Genomic DNA, 19119 nt, shown 5'->3' with positions numbered 1-19119 from the left:
TTACTTTGGCCAGGATGGGAGGGCTCTCTCTGCTTGCTCACAGCCACCCACCTGCCAGCGGCAGCCCTGTCTGTTGTGGCCCCAGGAGCCTGGCTATTGCAGTAATCCAAGTGGGAGATGACAGTGGCTTGGAATACGTGGACAAATTCAAGGAATATTTTGGGGTGCATCAGCTATGCTCCCTTCAGGAAGCCTGCAGCCATGCTAGTTGTGTCTCACAAAGGCTGTTCAACGTGGAAAACTGGCTACAGAGATGCCGGAGGATCCCAAAGGCACAAGGGAGCCGAGAGGCGCAGAGATGATGCTAACGTGCTACACTGTCAGCCTACTCTACACACGGAACACATACCGAGAGAGGAGGCGTTCCTTACAAACACTGACTTTAAAAAGGATAAATTTAAAAATGTATTTGAAAAAATGAAGCAGAGACATCATCTTCATGTTTGAGTTTACTGTGCTCAGCACTGTCCTGGGCAATAATGTGAGAACAATTACAAAACAAGAGAGCAACAAGGGAAAAATATACTCTGCACTCTGTTATTCAAGCACTTCCATGTTGCTTCTTAAAGCATTCTGAGGTCATTTGGGGGTATCTGGTCTCCCTTTTTCTCCATGTCCCTCTGTCCCTGCTTACAACCAACCCCTAAAGAACACGATGGTGCAGGACGGGGGCTTCCGGCTGATGTGGGGCTGGGGTCCGTGGGAGGGAGACATGCTGAGAGGGAAACCATCAATCCTGAGAACTCGCGACACAGTGAATCACAGGAAACTTGGGGAAGCCAACGGGGCTCCAGGCCCTCGCACCCCGTCCCCTAGGGGATGTGCTTAAAGTGCTAACAGGAAAAAACGATGCATAGCTTCATGCTACCCTGGATGCCACCAAACTAGTCACCTCTCTCCCTCCCCAACACCATGGGTGCAGGGCCAAGGGGGCTTCCAGAGCCCAACCAGGAGGAGGCCCAGGGCGTAGACTACAGTGCCCAAGAGGAGGTGGGGCCCAGGTGGGAAAGGGCAGAGGTGTGCAGCAAAAGGGGCTCTTTGTGCTTGCCAATGGCCCCAGGGCCTAGGCTGTTCCTGTGCAGCTCGTAGGGGACTACATTCTCCCTGAGGGAACAAAGCTACATAGTGTCGGAAGGACATGCAGGGCCCTCTTTGTCCCTCAAGCCGGCAGGCAGCCTCCGGGCCTCCTGCACAGGTGCCGAGGAGTCCGTGTGGGCACCTAGCAGCCTACACCATACAGGTGACACCGAAACTCACCTGGCCAGCGTCCACTGCCTGGGCCTAGGCACCAGGAAGCGCAAAGGACCGAGTTCTGGTTGGCAGTCCTGCCTCGTGCATCTGATCCCAGCGCAACTGCAATGTCACACACAGCTCCCGGGGGACTCCTTGCGGGAGTGCCAGCAGGCAGCAGCAGCACGGGCCTCTTCGTGCTGGCAACCCAGCGGGGCAGGGGGTGGCTGGGGGTGCCCAGGGGCAGCGCTCCCCTCTCCCCCACGCAGCTCACAGCCAGATCTCATCGCTGCTCACGCTGGACACTCGGTAGATGTAGCCCAGCATGGGCAGGCGGATGAAGCCTGCGGGGTCAAAGTTCCCCAGAAGGCTCACTTTGAAGGGCCTGTCCCCTAGCCTCAGGCTGCTTTCACTACATATGGCGGGGCAGACAGGCAAGGGGCCCCTTCCTCCCCAGTACCTCGGCTGGTGAGAAGGCCCCCAGTCTCAGCTTCCAGAAGCTCTGGCCGGCTGCTGTTCCGAGCCATTGGTTGTTCTACTGGTTTCCCTGCTGGGTGACCGTGTGTGTTGGGCGGGGGAAGGGGAATGGAGATATACCCAGGATGAGGGCTGTGCCCAAGGACGCCCAGTCCCTTCCTCCCTTCCTCCTAAGTTCCACAGCCTTTTCAGAAGCTCTTCTGAAGATAAAGCACGGGCAAAGAGCAGGGTCCTACATGTACCTCGGGGATCGGCAGTGAGGTCGTTGAGCTGAAGGTTGGACGGGAGGGACATATTCTCCCGCGGTAGGCGCACATTGTTGAGTTTCAGGTTGTTGGAGTCACTATGGGGTGGCATAGTGCTTTGATGTTCTGTGGCCTACCTCCTCAGACCTCTCAGAACCCCACGTTTCCTCACGCCTCCCTCCACCCAGCACCAGGAAGAATTACCTAGAGATCAGAGATGGGCGCCGGGAAGGACCTGAGGACAAAGACATTATGCTAATAAGGACAAAGAAATTATGCTAATGAGTCACTGAGCCCGCTCACGCTGGGCTGCCCCCCATATGCCCTCTCAGACCTGGGACCCTCAGGCAACAGGGGTCTCTCAGCCCTCGCTCTAGGATCAGAGACGGGTTCCAGTGCTTTCTCCTGCTACCCATAGCCTTACCACAGCCACCCCCTGCAGCTGCTCCGCACAGGTCAGATGACGTGTGCCCAGCTCCGCCTGCCACCCTTGCTGCCTCCCAACCCCGCCTCCATCCTCCAGCCACCCTCGGCCCCAGCGCCTGGCCCTACCTTTGATTTTCTTTTCTTTCCTGCAGACCAGGCAGGCCACCAAGGTGCTGAAGCCCACGAGGGTGCCCAGGGCAAGCCCTCCGGCCACAACGATGCCCAGCAGTGGCACCTCCACCCGGGCGGCCCAGAGTCCTGCAGGGTGCCCGCCAGTTAGGCTCCGAATGCATGGGACCCCAACCCTTCCGTGTCACAGATGACAGACAACCCGGCCCTTCCTGCCCAAGGAAGCTGGGCTAGCTTATTCACAAAGCCCGCTCAGTGGCCACCAAATTCTGTTTCTGTGCTGTGATCCCCACGTGCACCCGCGGGTTCGCTGGACCAGCTGCCCGTGCTGCTCACCTGGAGCTGGAAGCGAGGCGCTCGTGACACCCACGTCATTGGTGGCCACCACCGAGAGGTTGTGTGGCAGGCTGCGGAGCTGCAGCTGCACAGTGTGGTTGGTGAGCCAGGGGTAGTTCTGAGCATCCAGCACCAGGAAGTCAGAGGTGTTGACAGTCACTGGTCCATCTTGGTCAATCCAGGTGACATTGGCAGGTGGGTTGGCACGCACCAAAGCAAACAAGACAACCAGGAGGCCTGGGTCCTGAGCCTCCTGATACTTGGCTCCAACCTGGGCAATCTCCGGCTTAACTAGGGCAGAGCAGAGAACAATCCACTCTCAGCATAGCCCTCCTACTCGGGCATTTCTTCCCCAACTGGGTGGGAGAAGGGAGTCCTGAGCCTTTTACAAGTGAACACCAAAGAACAGGACGGCTGGGCTTGCTACCGAGACGGCTTCTCACAATGATTAAGAATATAAATCCAGGAGAGTCTGGATCCACAGCCTGGCCTTGCTTCTTATCCCATGCGTCCTTGGGCAGACTGCTTACCCTCTTTATGGCTCATTTTACCCCTCTGTAATATAAGCCAGCGGCTCATGCCTGTAATCTTAGCTACTCAGGAGACCAAAATCTGAGCAGTGAGGTTCAATGCCAGCCCAGGGCAGACAAACCCAAGAGACTCTTCATCTCCAATTAATAGAAAAAAGTAGGGGTGTAGCTCAAATGGCAGAATGCTAGTATAAGCCAAAAAGCCAAGGGAGAGCTCAAGTCCTGAGTTCAAGTCCCAATACTGCGCATGCCACCCCCCCCCCCCCCCCACACACACACAGAGGAAATTCCCTCATAGGGTCAGTGTGAGGGAAAAGACAGTTACTCTTTGTAAGGTATCATAAGTGTTTGCTAAATGTCCTGCTCAAGTTGGGCATCCTGGCAATGCCTGAAATCTGAGCCTGTGAGAGGCTGAGGCAAAGGAGGATTGGGAGCTTGAAGCCAATTGGCCTAAATGGTGAGAGCCTACCTGAAAAAACAACAAAAAGTCCCGCTGAACACCCCCTTCCTGCTGCCGAGGCTCCAGAGGTACTCACACTGCACATTGAGGATGACGGAGGCATTAGCTGACCGGCCACGGCCTGGGTCCTGCAGGGAGCAGTTGAGCTCATGCTGGGCCCGCTGAGCAGTGACAGTAAAGGTGCTGGTACCTCCGGAGAAGGCCTCCCCACCCACACTGAGAAGTCTTGAGGTGGTGGCTTCCTGGAGCCGTCCGTCCAGGTACCAGGCCAATCGAGGCGTGCCAGGACCTCCTGCCACCCGGCAGGTGAAGGCATGGCGTTCATTCTCCCGAAGTGCCCGCTCTGCCCAGGTCTGACCATCAATTTGGGGTGCCAATTCCCCCCAACCTGGAACATAGCAGGTGGTCTCTGGGAAGGGCTGGGGAAGGTGGGTTCTGCTCTGTGACCAGGATGAGGTTCAGTTACAGAAGGGCAGCATGCCAAAAGACAGGGCAGCTCAGTTCTCTCAGCTGACCCTAGGCTAGGAAGGGGCGGGAGGGGAGGCTTGGCCCTCGGGGCCCGGCGTGGGTGGGTACCCCGAGGGAAGACGCGGGCAGAAGGCGCCAAAGGGACTCTGGCTCCCACAAGCACTTAACCAAGGAACGAACAGGGGTGTACCTGAGCCCAGAAGGACTGGCAGGAGCAGCAGTGCGCGCGGGAGCGTGGCTGGGCCCGCAGGCGGCCGCATGGTGGCTGGCCAGGGCCTGGGGTCCAGGCTGCGGCGAGCAGGCCCCGGGGGCCGCCCGGGGAGAGTGGGCGGGCCTCGCAACCCTCCCGGGAGTCGGGGATGTAGACGGGCCCGCCGAGGCCACGGCGAGGACCGGAGCAGCGAAGCTGAAAGGCACTGACCCAGCCCGCACGGCCGCACGCGCGGCGCCGCTCCCAGCCCCGGCCGCGGGGACGCCAGCCGCGCCGGGCTGCGCGCGCAGTCGGTCTACACGCCCCCTGCCCCCAACAGGTCGCCCTTCCTCCGACCCCGGCCCCTCGCCTGCCCTCTCCCCTCCCTCGCCATAGGCCCCTTTTCCAATCCTGACGGCCTTGGGCCGAGGAGGAGGGTCTGGCGGAGATGGGTGCCGGGCGGGGGGTGTCACCGCAGCGTCCCGGCGGCTCACCTGGCGCCCTCGGGGAGCCACTGCTCAGGTCTGCCGGGCGCCGCAGTCCCTGACCAGGGCGGGGTCTGCGCCAGGCAGGACCAATCGATGCCCGTCCGGCTGCCGCGGCGGGGCCGTGCGCGCTGCGGTGTGCGTGGGGCGCGAGGGCGGACACACAGAGGACGCAGTCGCGCGGCGAGGCCTCGCAGCTTTATTGGCTCAGGGTCCCCTCCCGTCCCGTCCCCCGCCCCCTCGTGCTCAGCGTCCGTGGCGGGGGCCGCACAGCTGCCCCATCATGTCGGCCAGCATGCGGTTGCACAGCGCGGCGTAAGGGTTGAGCAGCACCAGCTGGCGCCGCGCGAAGGGGCTGCCCAGCCGCGCCGCCCGCTCGAAGTCCCTGCGGGCATCTTCGTCCCGGCCCTGCAGCCGCGCCAGCAGCCCGCGCTGCACGAAGGCCTGGCGGGCGGCGCGGCCGCGGCCGCCGCTCAGCTCCAGGGCGCGCTCCAGGTCCTCCAGGGCGCCTGCGCGAAGGGGTGGGGGTGAGGCGGGATCAGCGGCGCGCTCCCGACGCCCGGGCCCCGCCCACCTGTCATTCAGGACCCCCGGAGGCTCTCGGGAGATTTTTATCCCTCCCCCGCCACACACACCCCAGCTCGGAGCAGACATTTGGGACTTGAAGGGACCGCTTCTCCCATTACACCGGTCTAGGTGGAAGGGCGGAGGCTTGCCCTTGGCTTCACAGACAGTTGAGGCAGAGCTGCCCCAAAAGCCTAGGACTTGCATGGTTCACCACGACATGAGCCTTCCCGCCCGCCAGTGGGTCACGCCTATAGTTCTAGCTGCTCAGGAGACTTGAGACCTAGAGGATTGTGGTTTGAGGCCAGCCCAGGCAGGAAAACGTCCACTAGACTCCCATCTCCCAAAATAAATAGCAAAAAGCTGGGCTGGGTGTGTGGGTTAAGTGGTAAGAGCCTCAGCCTAGCAAGTACAAACTCTTAGTACCTGGGTGTTTATAGCTCATCCTGGTAATCCTGCTTACTCAGGAGGCTGAGATTTGGAAGATCTTGCTTTGAAGGCAGAAATGCCCACGTGACTGTCGTCAGTTAACCAATAAAATACTAGACTGCAGGCACAGATTAAATGGTAGAGTGCTGGCTGTGAACAAAAAGCTGGACAAGAGTGCAAGTCCCTTAGTTCAATCCCCACCACCAGAACGTGCGTGCAAACACACACTCACACGCACGCACGCACACACAGTTCCTTCAAACACAAAAAAACAAGTAATGAAGGTTGCTGGGAGACTGAATGATCACAGTATTGATTCTGGCCCATTGTCCCTGCAATTCCACAGAGAAGTTACTAAGTATAAATCCTGTGTCAGGGCCTTACTCTGAATCCCAGGGACCAATGTATCTCTCAGCTATAAAAGCACTTTCTCAACATTTCCTTTCTGAGGGCTCTCCCCTCCCCCCCTTCCTTCCATTGCGTTATTTAGAACTGCTCTCTGCTGTTTACTGAGCTCGCTACCTTTCCTCATTCTCTATCATCTTCAGTATTGTGTATCTCATTTCTTTGGAAGGAGGTTCCCAGCTTCATTTTTATGATCCTTATATAATACAAAAGAGTTGGGTTGGGATTCTGAGCTCTGAACTCAGAACCTCAGGCAGCTAGTTGGAGTCTAGCTGCTTTCTCTTGGGCTCTGCTTCACACTCATGCTAGGCTCCTAGAGAGTGCCACAGGGGCCTTGGGAGCTCAGCCCCGTCCTGGAGCAAGGCTGAGCGTCACAGTTCCAGGACTTGGTTCCCAGAACTGACACCAGCTGTGCTCACCCCACCCAGGCTGCTGATGGGGAAGCTCTCAGACTGTGCTGTTGCTCAGTTTCCCTCTGCAGAGCTGGTCTGGGGGAGCTTTCTAGATGGAGTCAACCTGTTCCACTCAGGAGTTTTGCTTTGCAAGCTGACTTCATCAGCACAGGGCAGGCCAGCCTGGAAAGGCTTTGGAGGATTCTCTATTGTCTCAGAATGGAGTCCAGACTCTCTGGTTGGTATTTTTGGTTCCAGGAACACGTGTACTACTAATCCTGTTACCTCATTCCCCATTAGGTCTCTGTGGGTTCCATATTCCCATCAGCCTGGCTCATTGCACCATGGTTTCCTGTGCCAGCCAGTTTATCTTCAGTGTAGTAGGTTTGACCCAGTTACCCTACCTCTGAAACTTCTAGGTACATGTTTTCAAGAGGCCAACCTGAGCTGGGGGCTGGGAGCTCCTGCCTGTAATCCTAGCTATATTTAGAAGGCTCAGATCTGAGGATCATGGTTTGAAGCTAGTCTGGGCAGAAAATTCCATGAGACTATCTCCAATTAACCAGCAAGAAACCAGAAGGGGTTCAAGTGGTAGAAGACTAGTCTTGAGTGAAAAAGCTGAGCAAGAATGTGAGGCTCTGAGTTCAAGCCTCAGTACAGGTGTGTACACACACACACACACACACACACACACGTGCAATCTCTGACACACTGCGTTCATTGCCACCTGGCCCTGCCCACCTCTGTGAGCTCACTTCCCAATCTTTTCATGCTGCCCACCTGCTCCAGGAGCAGCTCTTATCTGCCCCCCTCATGCCCGTCAACTCATTATGTTCTGCTCTAAACTATGACCAACCCCAAGAGCAGGATCATGTGGATTAAGAGTGCTACCACCTGGCTTAAATCCCAGCTCTGTCCCTTCTGGGCTGGAGGAGCCTGAGCACACTTAACGTTCGCTTCAGTTTCTGCATCTTTAACATGGATAACACTAGATATGACTTTTCAGGTTGTTTCTATGGCTCATATGTAAAGCATTTAATGCATGGCAAATAGGAACTACTATGTAAATGTCAGCTGTAGGCAGTGCATTTCTTATCTTTGTGTCCTCTGCCCTAGCCCACTGCTATTCCATAGGCTTTCATCAGATAGTCCTTAAACGAATGGATTACAGGATCTTCTTTCACAGTATCCCACAAGTTAGCAGGGCCCACTCCAAATCCCAGGCACTCATCCCCCACGCCCCTGCTCTGCCAGCTCATCTCAGTGCCCTCGAGAGACACTTTCTGCAGAGGTTCCCAGGTGTGTCCCCTCACCTGCCACATCTCCACGGAGCCGCCTGGCCTGCGCTCGGTTGTTGTAGGCAGAAGCTCTCTCCGGCAGCAGGCAGATGGCCTGGCCAAACTTCTCCAGGGCTGTGCTGAGGTCACCCGCCTCTGCTGCCATCACCCCCTGCAGCTCCAGGACTTTAGACTGCTCCAGTTGTGCTTGAGGGAAAACTCCATCTGCACAAGGGGGTGAGGGGAGCGCACACAGGACAGAGGGACCCAGGAATGAGGATGGAATCCTGGGAGCTGAGCCAGCCCAGTGTGGACCATGGCAGGGGTGAGTTGCAGCGTGTGGGTAAGTAACACTGAGCTCAAGGCGAGGAGCTAACATTACTACCTAAGGCCCAAAGGAATTTGGAAAAGGGCCCTGGGACTCCTCCTGGCCAACAGTAGTCCAAACTCGTTTCTAGGTCAATAACGTAGTCAAGGTCACAGTCTTTAAGTTCTAAGGTGGAAGCTTTCATCTTCCTGGCTCTAGCTTCCACTGGTTCTCATTTTACTGCACTACTCTGCCCCTTAAAGGCCGCCATGACACTCCTAGGGTGTGAAAAGCCCCCCCAGATGTATTCCTCAGCCTTTCAGCCTGTAGTTTCAGTGAGGCTTGAGTGTCACCTGTCTAGAACAAGGGCATCCTCCACTAGGGGTCGCTGCTAAGCGTGCTTCCTCTGCAGAAGGAAGTTCAGGGCTGACCTTGTTATAATAGTGTAAATAAATGGCAGCTCTGGGGGCTAGGTCAAGACTAGTCAACTGAGCCACTATCCCCTTATCCCGTTTGTCCTCCATTCTGTGGGAGATAACATTGTGTTGACAAAGGTTTAAGAGTTTAACATCACCCAACAGTGAGGCTTTGGCACCCTGCTGGCAGAATGTCTCTTGCCAACCCCCGCACTGTACACTCAACACGAGCCAGCCTCCAACTCCGATGTCAGTAACCCAGCTAGGAGGAAGCAGCAGCCCTGGTCCCTTCCTCCTTGGTGCCTGTGTGCAGAGCCACAGGCCAAGGTCAAAGGCTCACCTTCATCTTCATCCTTCTCTGCTTCGTCTCCCAGGTCCAATCCCACTACATCTCCAAAGGGGGTGTCAGGGTTGAAGATGGCTTGCAACACTGCCTGATCATTCGGAGTCCCCATGGTGCTCCCGAATGAAGTCTGGAGAGGGGATTGAGGACAAAAGAGGCAGGGTGCTGGGGTGAGGTCACAGCGCCCCACAGGTAACTGATTTTAAAGGAGGAGATTCTGTTTGGGGACCTCCCCCCAGAAGTGCCTCCCATTCCTTGGCTCTAGTGTAAGTTCAACCTCCATGATTGGGGTTAGTGACCTTGGCTTAGCAGAATATTTGCAATGATTTCTCAACTGAACACGTGCTCTTACCAAAATAAACAGATCCAGTCTCAACCTTAAGGTGGAAGGTGCTGGAATGTTTTTGTCAGTCACAGTTTAGAAGTCATAGCTTGACTTTCCCTGGATAAAGTGGGGATGAAGCTGGGTGCTGTTGGCTCAGACCTGCAATCCTAGCTACTCAGGAGGCTGAGATCTGAGGATCTAGGTTCAAAGCCAGCCCGGGCAGGAACATCACAAGACTCTTATCTCCAATGAACCACCAGAAAACCAGAAGTGGTGCTGTGGCTCAAGTGGTAGAGCAGTAGCTTTGAGCTGAAGAGTTGAGGGACAGTGCCCAAGCCCAGAGTTCAAGCCCCACAACCGACAAAAAATAAAAATAAAGGGATGAAGGGCAAAGGGAACTGGATGAAGGGAACTATTCCTCTGTCCTCTTGACCCTTTCCTCACATCCAGCATGTTGGATCCTGAACACAGGTCACTGCTGAGTGAAGGGAAGAAATCCAGGTTAAGGCAGCCAGGAAGCAGTGGGACCAAAAGGCGGCCACAGGGAGTGCACTTTGTGAGTCTATCTTTTTGTTGTGCTGGTAATGGGACTTGAACTCAGGGACTCTCACTCAGCTTTTGTTTTTTTTTTACTCACAGTGGGCACTCTACCACTTGAGCCACACCTCCACTTCCAGTTTTCTGCTGATGAGTCTCATGCACTTTCCTGCCTGAGCTGCCTTCAAACCTTGATCCTCAGATCTCAGCCTCCTGAGTAGCTAAGGATTACAGGCGTGAGTCACCAGAGCCTAGCTCGTAATTCCATCTTAAAAGGCTGTACTGTAAAGTATTTTGAAACCTCGACACAGGCCATGCCCCTCCCCATTGCCGCCCCTGACTAGGCCAGAAGGAAGCGCACAATTTGCAGCAATAAACTTGACATGTTTATTAATTAAACTATCACTTAAATAAAAAAAAGTGCATAGAAAATAAACATGTTTAAAAACTCCTTTTTTTTTTTTTTACAACTATGTACACTTTTTACTTTTACATTCAGTCTTTCGTAGAGAGCTTTCAGCATTATTATTTTTTGAACTATTAAAGTATTTTCCTTCACCCCTGTCACAGGGAGTTAACACTGATGGACTTACAAACATTTTCCTTTTTTTTCTTTTTTTTTTTTCTTTCTCTTTTTCTCTAACCAGAAGCTTGGAAGAACACAGGAAAAAAAAAAACTCAAAAGATCTGTTATACATGATAAAGTTGTCGAGAAATGTCTTATTTCTAGAAGCTTGTCGTCTGTTGATCTTGAAACAATTATTCAACTACCTGTATTTACTAAAGAGACTGTTAAAAGTTCAATAAAAGAAACACCACAAATCTATTTTCTTGGTTGAAAGACAGAACTAGAGTACCTCAGAACAAGATACCAGGAAAGCACAGAACACAAGTTTCCCCTAAATGCAGGTGGTAACCCCAACATTCATAACCAAAAGTAGAGAAACAAAGAGTACAGGTACTGACTGGCAACATTCACGAGCAGGAAAAATCCAGGTGACACCATTTCCACATTGCTCTCTGGGAGAATGGTGGATTTTGCCAACCCCCCTGTGGCTTGGGGTCCCCGATGTGAAAATCAGAGGAACGCTAGCCTGACATTTTCCTGCTCTGCTAGCAACTGTAACACAATCCTTATCTATAGTGTTAAAGAGAATTAAAAGCCATGGACTGAACTAGGCTTTGTTACATGGTGCATTACTATATTAGTTCCTATATATATCATATTTATATTTATTTGAAAACCAAAACAAACAAAAAAGTTGCAAGTTTTCAGAGTGTGAGACTTGACTGATATTCATGATTCGGCACAAAACCATCTGCTCAATAACCTTGTATTGCTTTTAAAATGAAGGAAGTGAAAACACAAAATTACACCCAGCCCTTTGCAATGACCCGCTTTTCCTTAAAAAACAAGTTGATTTCTATGAAAAAGAATCCCAAATCAAACTTAACATCTGACAAGGTTTTTGACCTTTAGTATTTTCAGATAATTGTTTGAACGTCAGTCCTTTAGAAAGATACATTCATTAAAAGATGCTGTGTGTGTGTGTGTGTGTGTGCGCGCGTGTGCGTGTGTGTTGTTATATAAGGTTTTTTTAAATCAAGGTGACTGCATGGTGCTCACTGCGTTGGCCGGGGGGTTGTCAGGGTGGTGGTAAGCTGGGACCTGGTAAAGGAGCCTGGTTCAAAACACAGTTGCAGGGGTGTCCCTGTTCACTGCTACTGACCTAAGAATGGGGGAGGGAAGCCACGGGGGGGGGGGGGGGGGGGAGGAGGGGAGAGGAACCAGGGGACCAGGTTCCGGCCAAGGGGTCAACGCCATGCAGCTGTACTGGCCACACAGCTGTCACGGAGCCACCAGAAAGTGCAGCCACAACAGGTTCTAGCAGCAAAGCGGTACATGAGCTGGCTCTGAGAACTGACCAGGCTCGAGCTGTACTCCTTGGGATCTGGGATGCCCCTCAGGGGGGACTCCTGGGAATGACCTCCCCTCCTCCCGCCAATTCCTCAGTCAGCACTTTGGTGCGGAGGGTCCCTTGGTCACTTTCAAAACAGACAATAGTTTTCAGACACAGTTTTGGAGACAGCCAGGCCATTTTTGCCTTCTTCCCCTCTTCCTAGGGAAACCTTAGTTTGTCCCCCGAGTTGCTGGCAGGTATGCTGATTTTGGCAATGGACTCAAGGCTGAGCTGCGAGAGGGAGTTTTCTCCTTTCTGTGGGTGACAGTCGGGGTGAGAAGGCAAGGCAAACCGTTCTGCAGCTGGCAGGGGAGGCAGAGTGTGCTCCTCCCCTGTCCTCGGGGCGTGGGTATGGACGAGGATGAGGGCTCACAGTACAGCTTGGCCTAGCAGGGCAGTGACTAGGTCTGTTTAGCTGAGTTTCCCCCACCCTCGGGCTGCCTCTGGGTCTCTCTCACGGTGAATTCACGACCCATCAGTGCATTAATCATTTCAGTAACAAATGCAGCTTAAGTTTTTTTTTTTTCATTAAAAAAAATAGGAATACAAGGATTTACCAAAAAAACCTCACACAGTGCAATAATAAAGTGAACGAGACGCGCGTGGGACCCCTCGGGCCACCGTATCTCGTTCATGGGAAGAGGAGGACGGGAGGCGAGGGCTGGGTAGGCTGCTGCCCAGTCCCCTGCTGGCACTTCGCCACGACGGCAAGGAAGCCTCTGCCGCCCTGGCCACAGTGCTGGGCTCCCTGCATGACAGCGGCGACAGCGACAAGGGTCCAGCAAAGCCACCAGACCAAGTCCTTAAGGTCTTGGGAGAAAAGGGAGCCCAGGATGGAAGGCACCGCAGAGCCGGGAGTCCTGGGGCAGAGTGCTGGGCTGAGTCGTATTGCTTTGCTAGACTTGCAGAGGAATGGGCGAGAAAAGGGCGCCCCTCCCCTCCCCGCCGTGGACTTCACTGCTGGGCAAGGCCGCTTGGCGCGGGTCTGCTTTACCGTGAGCGGTCGCACTGTGCTTCAGTTTCAACAGGCCGCCCCGAAAGAGGGCACAGGGGATCAGCGGGTTCTTTGCGGATCTGAGGACTTGGTGGGCAGAGGGAAAGGAAAGAAAAAGGAAATGATCTATGAGACAGATGGTGATGGAGGATGTCAAGGTGCCACGGAACTGGTTGGCTGCTAACTCTGAAGTAAGGCAAGATGAGGGAAATGCGCGAGCCGCTGCCCGGCTCGGGGCGGCGGTGCTCGGAGCCAGCGCCAGAAAGAAGAAACTGGCGAGTCAAGATCCTCCTGTAGCCTTGGGAGGAGGGGCTTCCTTGGGAAAGGACGGGAGCGGCCTAATGGAGCTGAGTGATCTTCCTTCAAGAACCGACCAGAGAACACTGGTCACGGGGCACGAACAAGCTACATGTGAAACAAGGAAAAGCACGCCCTCCAGGGGGAAGCGGGGCGGGAAAGCCAGACTTTGTGTGCACAGCTGAATATTTCCTCTAACTTCATCCTATGAAAATAAAAAATTATTAAAAACCGATTTTCTTTTAAATTAGGATAATACCGCGGTTTAAAAAATAGCCTTGTCATAAGTGCTTCTCCCTATGAAGTGCTTCTCATAGAAAAATATACAAAATATATTTACATTTATAAAACCTTAAATAGTAAACTGTAAACAGAACAGAGTAAAATCCAATGACTTAATTTAACAGGTTCAAGACACGCCCTGTCTTGGGGGAAGGAAGAGAAAAACACTGGATGCTGCGCGCGCGCGCACCCGCGCGGGGCCGGGGCGGTAGTGTCATTGAGTTCGCTTGAGCCGCGGCCGCCCGCTGGCAGCTGGCAGCGGCGGGCCCTCCACGCCCCGCGGTCTAGTCCCCAAGTTTTGGGCCTTGAAATGATTAGTGTTCTGCCTTCAACTAGACACTGACTATTTAAAAACGAAGTCTTCCTATGTCTTAAAGAGGGGAAAGAAGGTTCCCGTGTCCTAGGAAGGGAGGGGTGCAGGGGTTCTCCTGGTTATGGTACTCCGGAGGTTGCATGATTCAAATCCTATTGAAACAATCTGTATCCTCTTCTAAAAAAATCATGCTACATGTATTTCTTCAGAACTCTCAGGGGAGAGTTGCACAAAGTCTTCAAATTCTGTCTGGTTCTGGCTAGCGGCTCCTGTCCACTTCCCCCCTGGAGTGCTTGCAGCTCGGGGACCTTCATGTAGGCACGCCCTGCGCCCACCGGCGAGTGCCCCTGAGCGGGGAGTCAGCTCCCCTACCACCCAGGAAGCAGGATGGGAAAGCAGTGGGATGGAGGACAGGAAGGAAGGTGGAGTGAAGAGAAGAATGGCAGAGGAAAGCCGCTCCTATGGTCAAGAAGGTGACTGGCTGAGATAAGGCTCACAGGGATTAAGTACTCCCACTTCCGGCCCACAGGCTCAATGTTTGGTAATTAATTGGCACAACCCCAAGACAGCCTTTTGACACCAGAGGTGCCAGGAATCCTGTCTCCCAGCTGGAAGTGAACTCTCTCAAGGAGGAGGCGAGCAGGGAAAACCACCAGACCTCTGTCTGTTCAACAGATGGCCACAGGCAGGGCCTGGCTGGCAGACTAGCAGGCTGTGTCCAGCCAGCCCTGTATCTCAGTCCTGCCTGACCCTCGGCTCCGAGAGCCTGGGGAAGAGCTGAGGTGAGGAAGACAACTGCTTTTGGAGGAATGCTCAGGCCCCGCCTCCCAAGAAAACCAAGCCTCCGAGGCTCCTTCCAGGCACATCGCCCAGGACCTAGTTCCCCAGCAAGCTTAACAGCTGACAGTCAAGAGGGGTCCTCCAAGAAAGCCCGTCATGGATCTTTTCTTTGAGACCTCATTTCTAAGACTCTGACCACATGTATGACATGAATATGGACATTAGGGGGCTCGGCCACAGAGGCCCCTCCACCAGCCCACTTGGTCCTGGAGCAAGGCCTTCAGCACTGCTTTGGGTGGCCCTGGGTGCTGGTACTTGGGCCCGGGGGAAAGAGCAGCGTTAGTTCAGGAACTTGCGGCATTTCTTAGCGCCGCAGTTGCAGGGCAGCTTGTTGCTGGCGTCCTCGATGGGGAACTTGTAGTCGTAGGTGAGCTCCTCGCCCCGGTAGATCTTGCGCATGGCGAAGATGACGATGTGCTTCTGCCCATCGATGTTGATGACGCGTGAGTAGCAGTTGGGCTCACACGAGTGATTGATGAAGCGCGCGGCGTTCCCATGCATGGTGGCATCCACTACTTCGGAGTCGTCAATGCGGAACATGTAGCAGCCGATGCCCTACACATGAAGAAGAAGAACTGGCTATTTGCTTAGTAACTTTAGGTGCTGGGGATGGAACCCCTAAGTCAAGAGACGTATCATTGAGTCATACAGCCTTGCAACTGTTATTCCCGCTCCCCCCCGGCCCTCTTTGTTTTTTGCCAGTATTTGGGCTTGAACTCAGGGCCTGGGTGCTGTCTCTTGCTTGGCTTTTTCTCTCAAGGCTGGTGCTCTGCCACTTAGCCACAGCCCCCACTTCTGGCTTTTTGGTGGTTAACTAGATATAAGAATCTGACAGACTTTCCTGCCCAGCTGGCTTCTAACTGAGATCCTCAGATCTTAGCCTCCTGAGTGGATGGATTATAGGTGTGAGCCACTGGTGCCCAGCTCTCCAGGGTGTCTGCATGCTTATCTTTAGAGTAGATTCTGAACATGTATGGGGACTTTTCACAAGTCTTGGAGATGTAACTTTTTTTTTTTTAATGTCTTTGTGGGGTTGACTCCTAGCACTGAAGAAAAAATGTCTTAGAATTGATAGCACATATCATTTCTTTTCTTTTTCTTTTTGGTGGGTCGTGGGGCTTGAACTCTGGGCCTGGGTGCTGTCCTTAAGCTTTTTTGCTCAAGGCTAGCACTCTACCACTTTGAGCCACAGCTCCATTTGAGATAAGAGTCTCACAGACTTTTCTGTCCAGACTGGCTTTGAACCTTGATCCTCAGATCTGTCTCCTAAGTAGCTAGGATTACAGGCCTGAGCCACCAGAGCCAGGAAGCACGTATCATTTCTTTGGGGATTCAAGGATCAAGTGGACAGCTGTGGTCCTTTTTTAGGGCAAAAGCGAAGAACAGGGACAGGAAGAGGGGCCTCACCTTGCTGTCATAATACTTCTCCCGCTTGTCGGTCTGGATGGAACGGATGACGTTGCCGGCATACTCAATCACCATCTCACCTGCATCGATGTTTCTCTTGCAGAAAAGACCCCGTCCGTGGATGGGAGACCTGGGTCAGAGAGATGGGGGAGACCAGGCATAAGTTTTCCAGTATTGTGTGAATCCATAAATATGTATCAATGAATGGATTCTCCATGTCTATTAGCTTCCCAGATGGACACTTACAAGGAATTTGTGCACATATACTGCGCTGACAAATGGCCAAAGATGAGTGATTTCTACATTCCCTAGCCTTCTAAAAGCAGCAGTGCTCTAGGTGTCTATGGGGAAGTCCATGTTCAATACAAGAAGCTGCAGAAGCTCAGGAGCTCAGGCTCAATTAACTGTACACACAAATGCCTCACTGCCAGGAGGAGGGAGTTACTCTAGCATTTAGTCTCTTCATTTCATTCGTTTCATTATTCACTCTACAATCTTGGCCATACCTGTAGACACCAACTGCCTCCTTAGAAGTCTTTTTTAAGTGCCGGAAACGCATGGGCATCGGCAGATCCATGCTAGTTGCTCTCCTAGGAGAGAAGACAAATTATTAGCAAATTCTTTTCAGGAAATAATGTTTTGAGTCTTGAAGTGAAGGATCCTAGAGACTATGAATACACTTATTCACTATCTGGCATTTCTTAAACTAGGCCCCTTTCCAAGACAGTTCTTTCTGACCACATCTATGGTTACACACACAGCAAAGTTATCAGCAAAGGTTATTACCATGAGAAAAAATTGGCATCTTACAGCTGCTCAAATTTCTTCTAACTTACAGTCCTCTCTTTACTAGCCAGCTACATTCCAATGCAAACTAGATTTGAGTCTTCTTAAATGCATCAGGAAGCTGTGGTCCAAGCACAAGGACACAGCGCCCTGAAGCGGGGTGGAGGGAAAGGACGCTTGTAATGACTGGCTCCCTGGGCGCTCACCGAGCGGACTTCAGCTGCACCTCCTCCTCTTCCTCGTCATTGGGGTTGTACTCAGGAGGCTGTCGGTGTTTAGAAGCCAGGAAGTTAAACATATCAAATGCCGACTTCCTGGAGCCAAAAGATGAAGGTTTACATTTAAAGAATGGAGCAGCATGTCAAGACAATGGTATCAGTGGGAATCTCCACGGGTACTTGCCTCAGATGGACCTCAGCCCTGGCTGAGCCGTGGGGGTTCAAGGGGGGTTCATTGGCCTCTTCAGGTTTGTGGAAACGGAATTTGTAATTCCGACAGTGCTTGGCACCAGACAGCTGCTCAATCAGGAACACAACTGCATCATGGAGAATCCCCAGCATCCTCAAGCCGTTCACACCTGTGGGGTCAAAGGCACCCAGATGGCAGGAGTGCAGCCAGCAGGAAGCAGACAGCACAAAGTGCCCGTGCTATGGGGCGGCTGCCAGCGGCTGCTCATGGGCGAATGATAATTGCCTAGAAATCTGCACCAGACAGCAGCCAAAATAATGCTGGTATTCATCCATCAATACCACACACATTAGCTGGGCACCCGTGGCTCATGCCTGTAATCCTAGCTACTCAGAAGGCTGAGATCTGAGGATCACCGTTCAAAGCCAGCCCAGGCAGGAAAGTCTGTGAGACTCTTCTTTCCAATAAACCACCAGAAAACCAGAAGTGGCGCTGTGGCTCAAGTGTAGGGTGATTGCCTTGAGCTGAAGACCTGAGGGGACAGAGCCCAGGCCCAGTGTTCAAGCCCCATGACTGACAAAAACAAAACAAAAAACAAAAAAAACCCGCACACATTCACACAGCTGTGAGACTGCAAAACTGTAGTCTATATATGCTGTTGTGTACTTGGAGTTGCTACTGCACTATTTCACTTCATGCTTATACTGACTATTCTGAGGGAGCATTATTGTTTTTGTCTTTTGTGCTTCTGGAGATGGAACCCAGGGCCTCAAACATGCTAGCGCTCTACCACTGAGCTACCTATCCCTAGTCCGTTCACTTTTTTTTTTTTTTTTGGTCGACTGTGGGGCTTGAACTCAGGGCCTGGCATGGTCTCTGAGCTTCTTTTGCTCAAGGCTAGCACTCTACCACTTGAGCCACAGTGCCACTTCTGGCCTTTTCTGTTTATATGGTACTGAGGAATGGAACCCAGGGCTTCATGCATGCTAGGCAAGCACTCTACCACTAAACCACATTCCCAGCCCACCCTAGGTCTCTCTGTGCTCAAGGCTAGCACTCTACAAATTGAGCCACAACCACACACTTCCGGTTTTTGAGTGGTTATTTGGAGATAAGAATCTCACAGGAGCCAGGTGCTGGTGGCTCACGCCTGTAATCCTAGCTACTCAGGAGACTGAGATTTGAGGATCATGGTTCAATGCCAGCCTGGGCAGGAAACTCCATGAGACTCTTATCTCCAATAAACCACTAGAAAATCGGAAGTGGTGCTGTGGCTCAAGCAGTAGAGCACTAGTCTTGAGCTGAAGAGCACAGGGACAGCACCCAAGCCCAGAGTTCAAGCCCCATGACCAAAAAAAAAAAAAAAAAAAAAAAAAAAAGAATCACGCAGGGATTGTTCTGCCCGGGCTGGCTTAGAACTGTGATCCTCAGATCTCAGCCTCCTGAGTAGCTAGGATTATATGTGTGAGCCACCTGTGAGCCAAGCTAGCCCATTCACTTTAACGAAAGGAAACCTAGTCCCAGAGAATTTAACCCTCAAAATCATAGAGCTATTATACCGACATTTGATCTTCATATTATGTGATCCTACACACAATCACAATATTGTTTGTAGAAGTACTTGTGTTCCTTGCTCCTATGCTCATCAGTATAAGAGGAATACCAGCATACTCCTAATGTGTACTTTGCTGTGTTGTTACAGCAAAGACAGTTACATATTTACTAGCTACTCTTTCACTCAGTTGCATACAATTATTAGCATTTTAACTTCCTTTTTATATATGAAAACATTTGTATAAATCTGTTGGCAGAGATGATTAAAGGTTTTTCAAACTCATCAGTTATCTCTCTCTCTCTCTT

At 52.5% G+C, this 19119-nt stretch overlaps 3 protein-coding genes across 4 annotated transcripts in view; all 3 read right to left on the bottom strand.

Moving 5' to 3' along the window:
* Window positions 1–436: 436 nt before the first annotated feature.
* Window positions 437–4666, bottom strand: Tmem25 (transmembrane protein 25). Of its 2 annotated transcripts, none has more exons than XM_042682909.1 (8): window positions 4492–4666; window positions 3910–4221; window positions 2844–3134; window positions 2505–2636; window positions 2157–2187; window positions 1950–2050; window positions 1691–1777; window positions 437–1574 (listed from the first exon to the last, which is right to left on the bottom strand). In XM_042682909.1, the coding sequence occupies exons 1-8, from the start codon at window positions 4559–4561 to the stop codon at window positions 1501–1503; spliced, it is 1098 nt and encodes a 365-aa protein (XP_042538843.1). In that variant the 5' UTR covers window positions 4562–4666; the 3' UTR covers window positions 437–1500. The 2 variants fall into 2 exon arrangements, with proteins under 2 accessions (XP_042538843.1, XP_042538842.1); XM_042682908.1 differs by having other exon boundaries at window positions 1691–1780; window positions 4492–4663.
* A 518-nt stretch (window positions 4667–5184) lies between these two features.
* Ttc36 (tetratricopeptide repeat domain 36) lies at window positions 5185–9418 on the bottom strand. Its single transcript, XM_042682910.1, has 3 exons — window positions 9107–9418; window positions 8080–8268; window positions 5185–5485 (listed from the first exon to the last, which is right to left on the bottom strand). The coding sequence occupies exons 1-3, from the start codon at window positions 9219–9221 to the stop codon at window positions 5223–5225; spliced, it is 567 nt and encodes a 188-aa protein (XP_042538844.1). The 5' UTR covers window positions 9222–9418; the 3' UTR covers window positions 5185–5222.
* Window positions 9419–10344: 926 nt separating this feature from the next.
* Kmt2a (lysine methyltransferase 2A) overlaps window positions 10345–19119 on the bottom strand; it is an 80085-nt gene continuing 71310 nt past the window's right edge. Inside the window, 5 exon segments of the mRNA XM_042682906.1 lie at window positions 10345–15213; window positions 16066–16195; window positions 16572–16655; window positions 17058–17165; window positions 17254–17428. Of these exon segments, the coding sequence (XP_042538840.1) occupies window positions 14938–15213; window positions 16066–16195; window positions 16572–16655; window positions 17058–17165; window positions 17254–17428 (773 nt within the window). The 3' untranslated portion in view covers window positions 10345–14937.

Source organism: Dipodomys spectabilis, unplaced genomic scaffold, assembly GCF_019054845.1.
Source record: "Dipodomys spectabilis isolate Male_0828 unplaced genomic scaffold, ASM1905484v1 ptg000076l, whole genome shotgun sequence".
Lineage (NCBI taxonomy): Eukaryota > Metazoa > Chordata > Mammalia > Rodentia > Heteromyidae > Dipodomys > Dipodomys spectabilis.
Note: the sequence above shows the minus strand (reverse complement) of the source record. Positions and strands in the feature narration are given on the sequence as shown.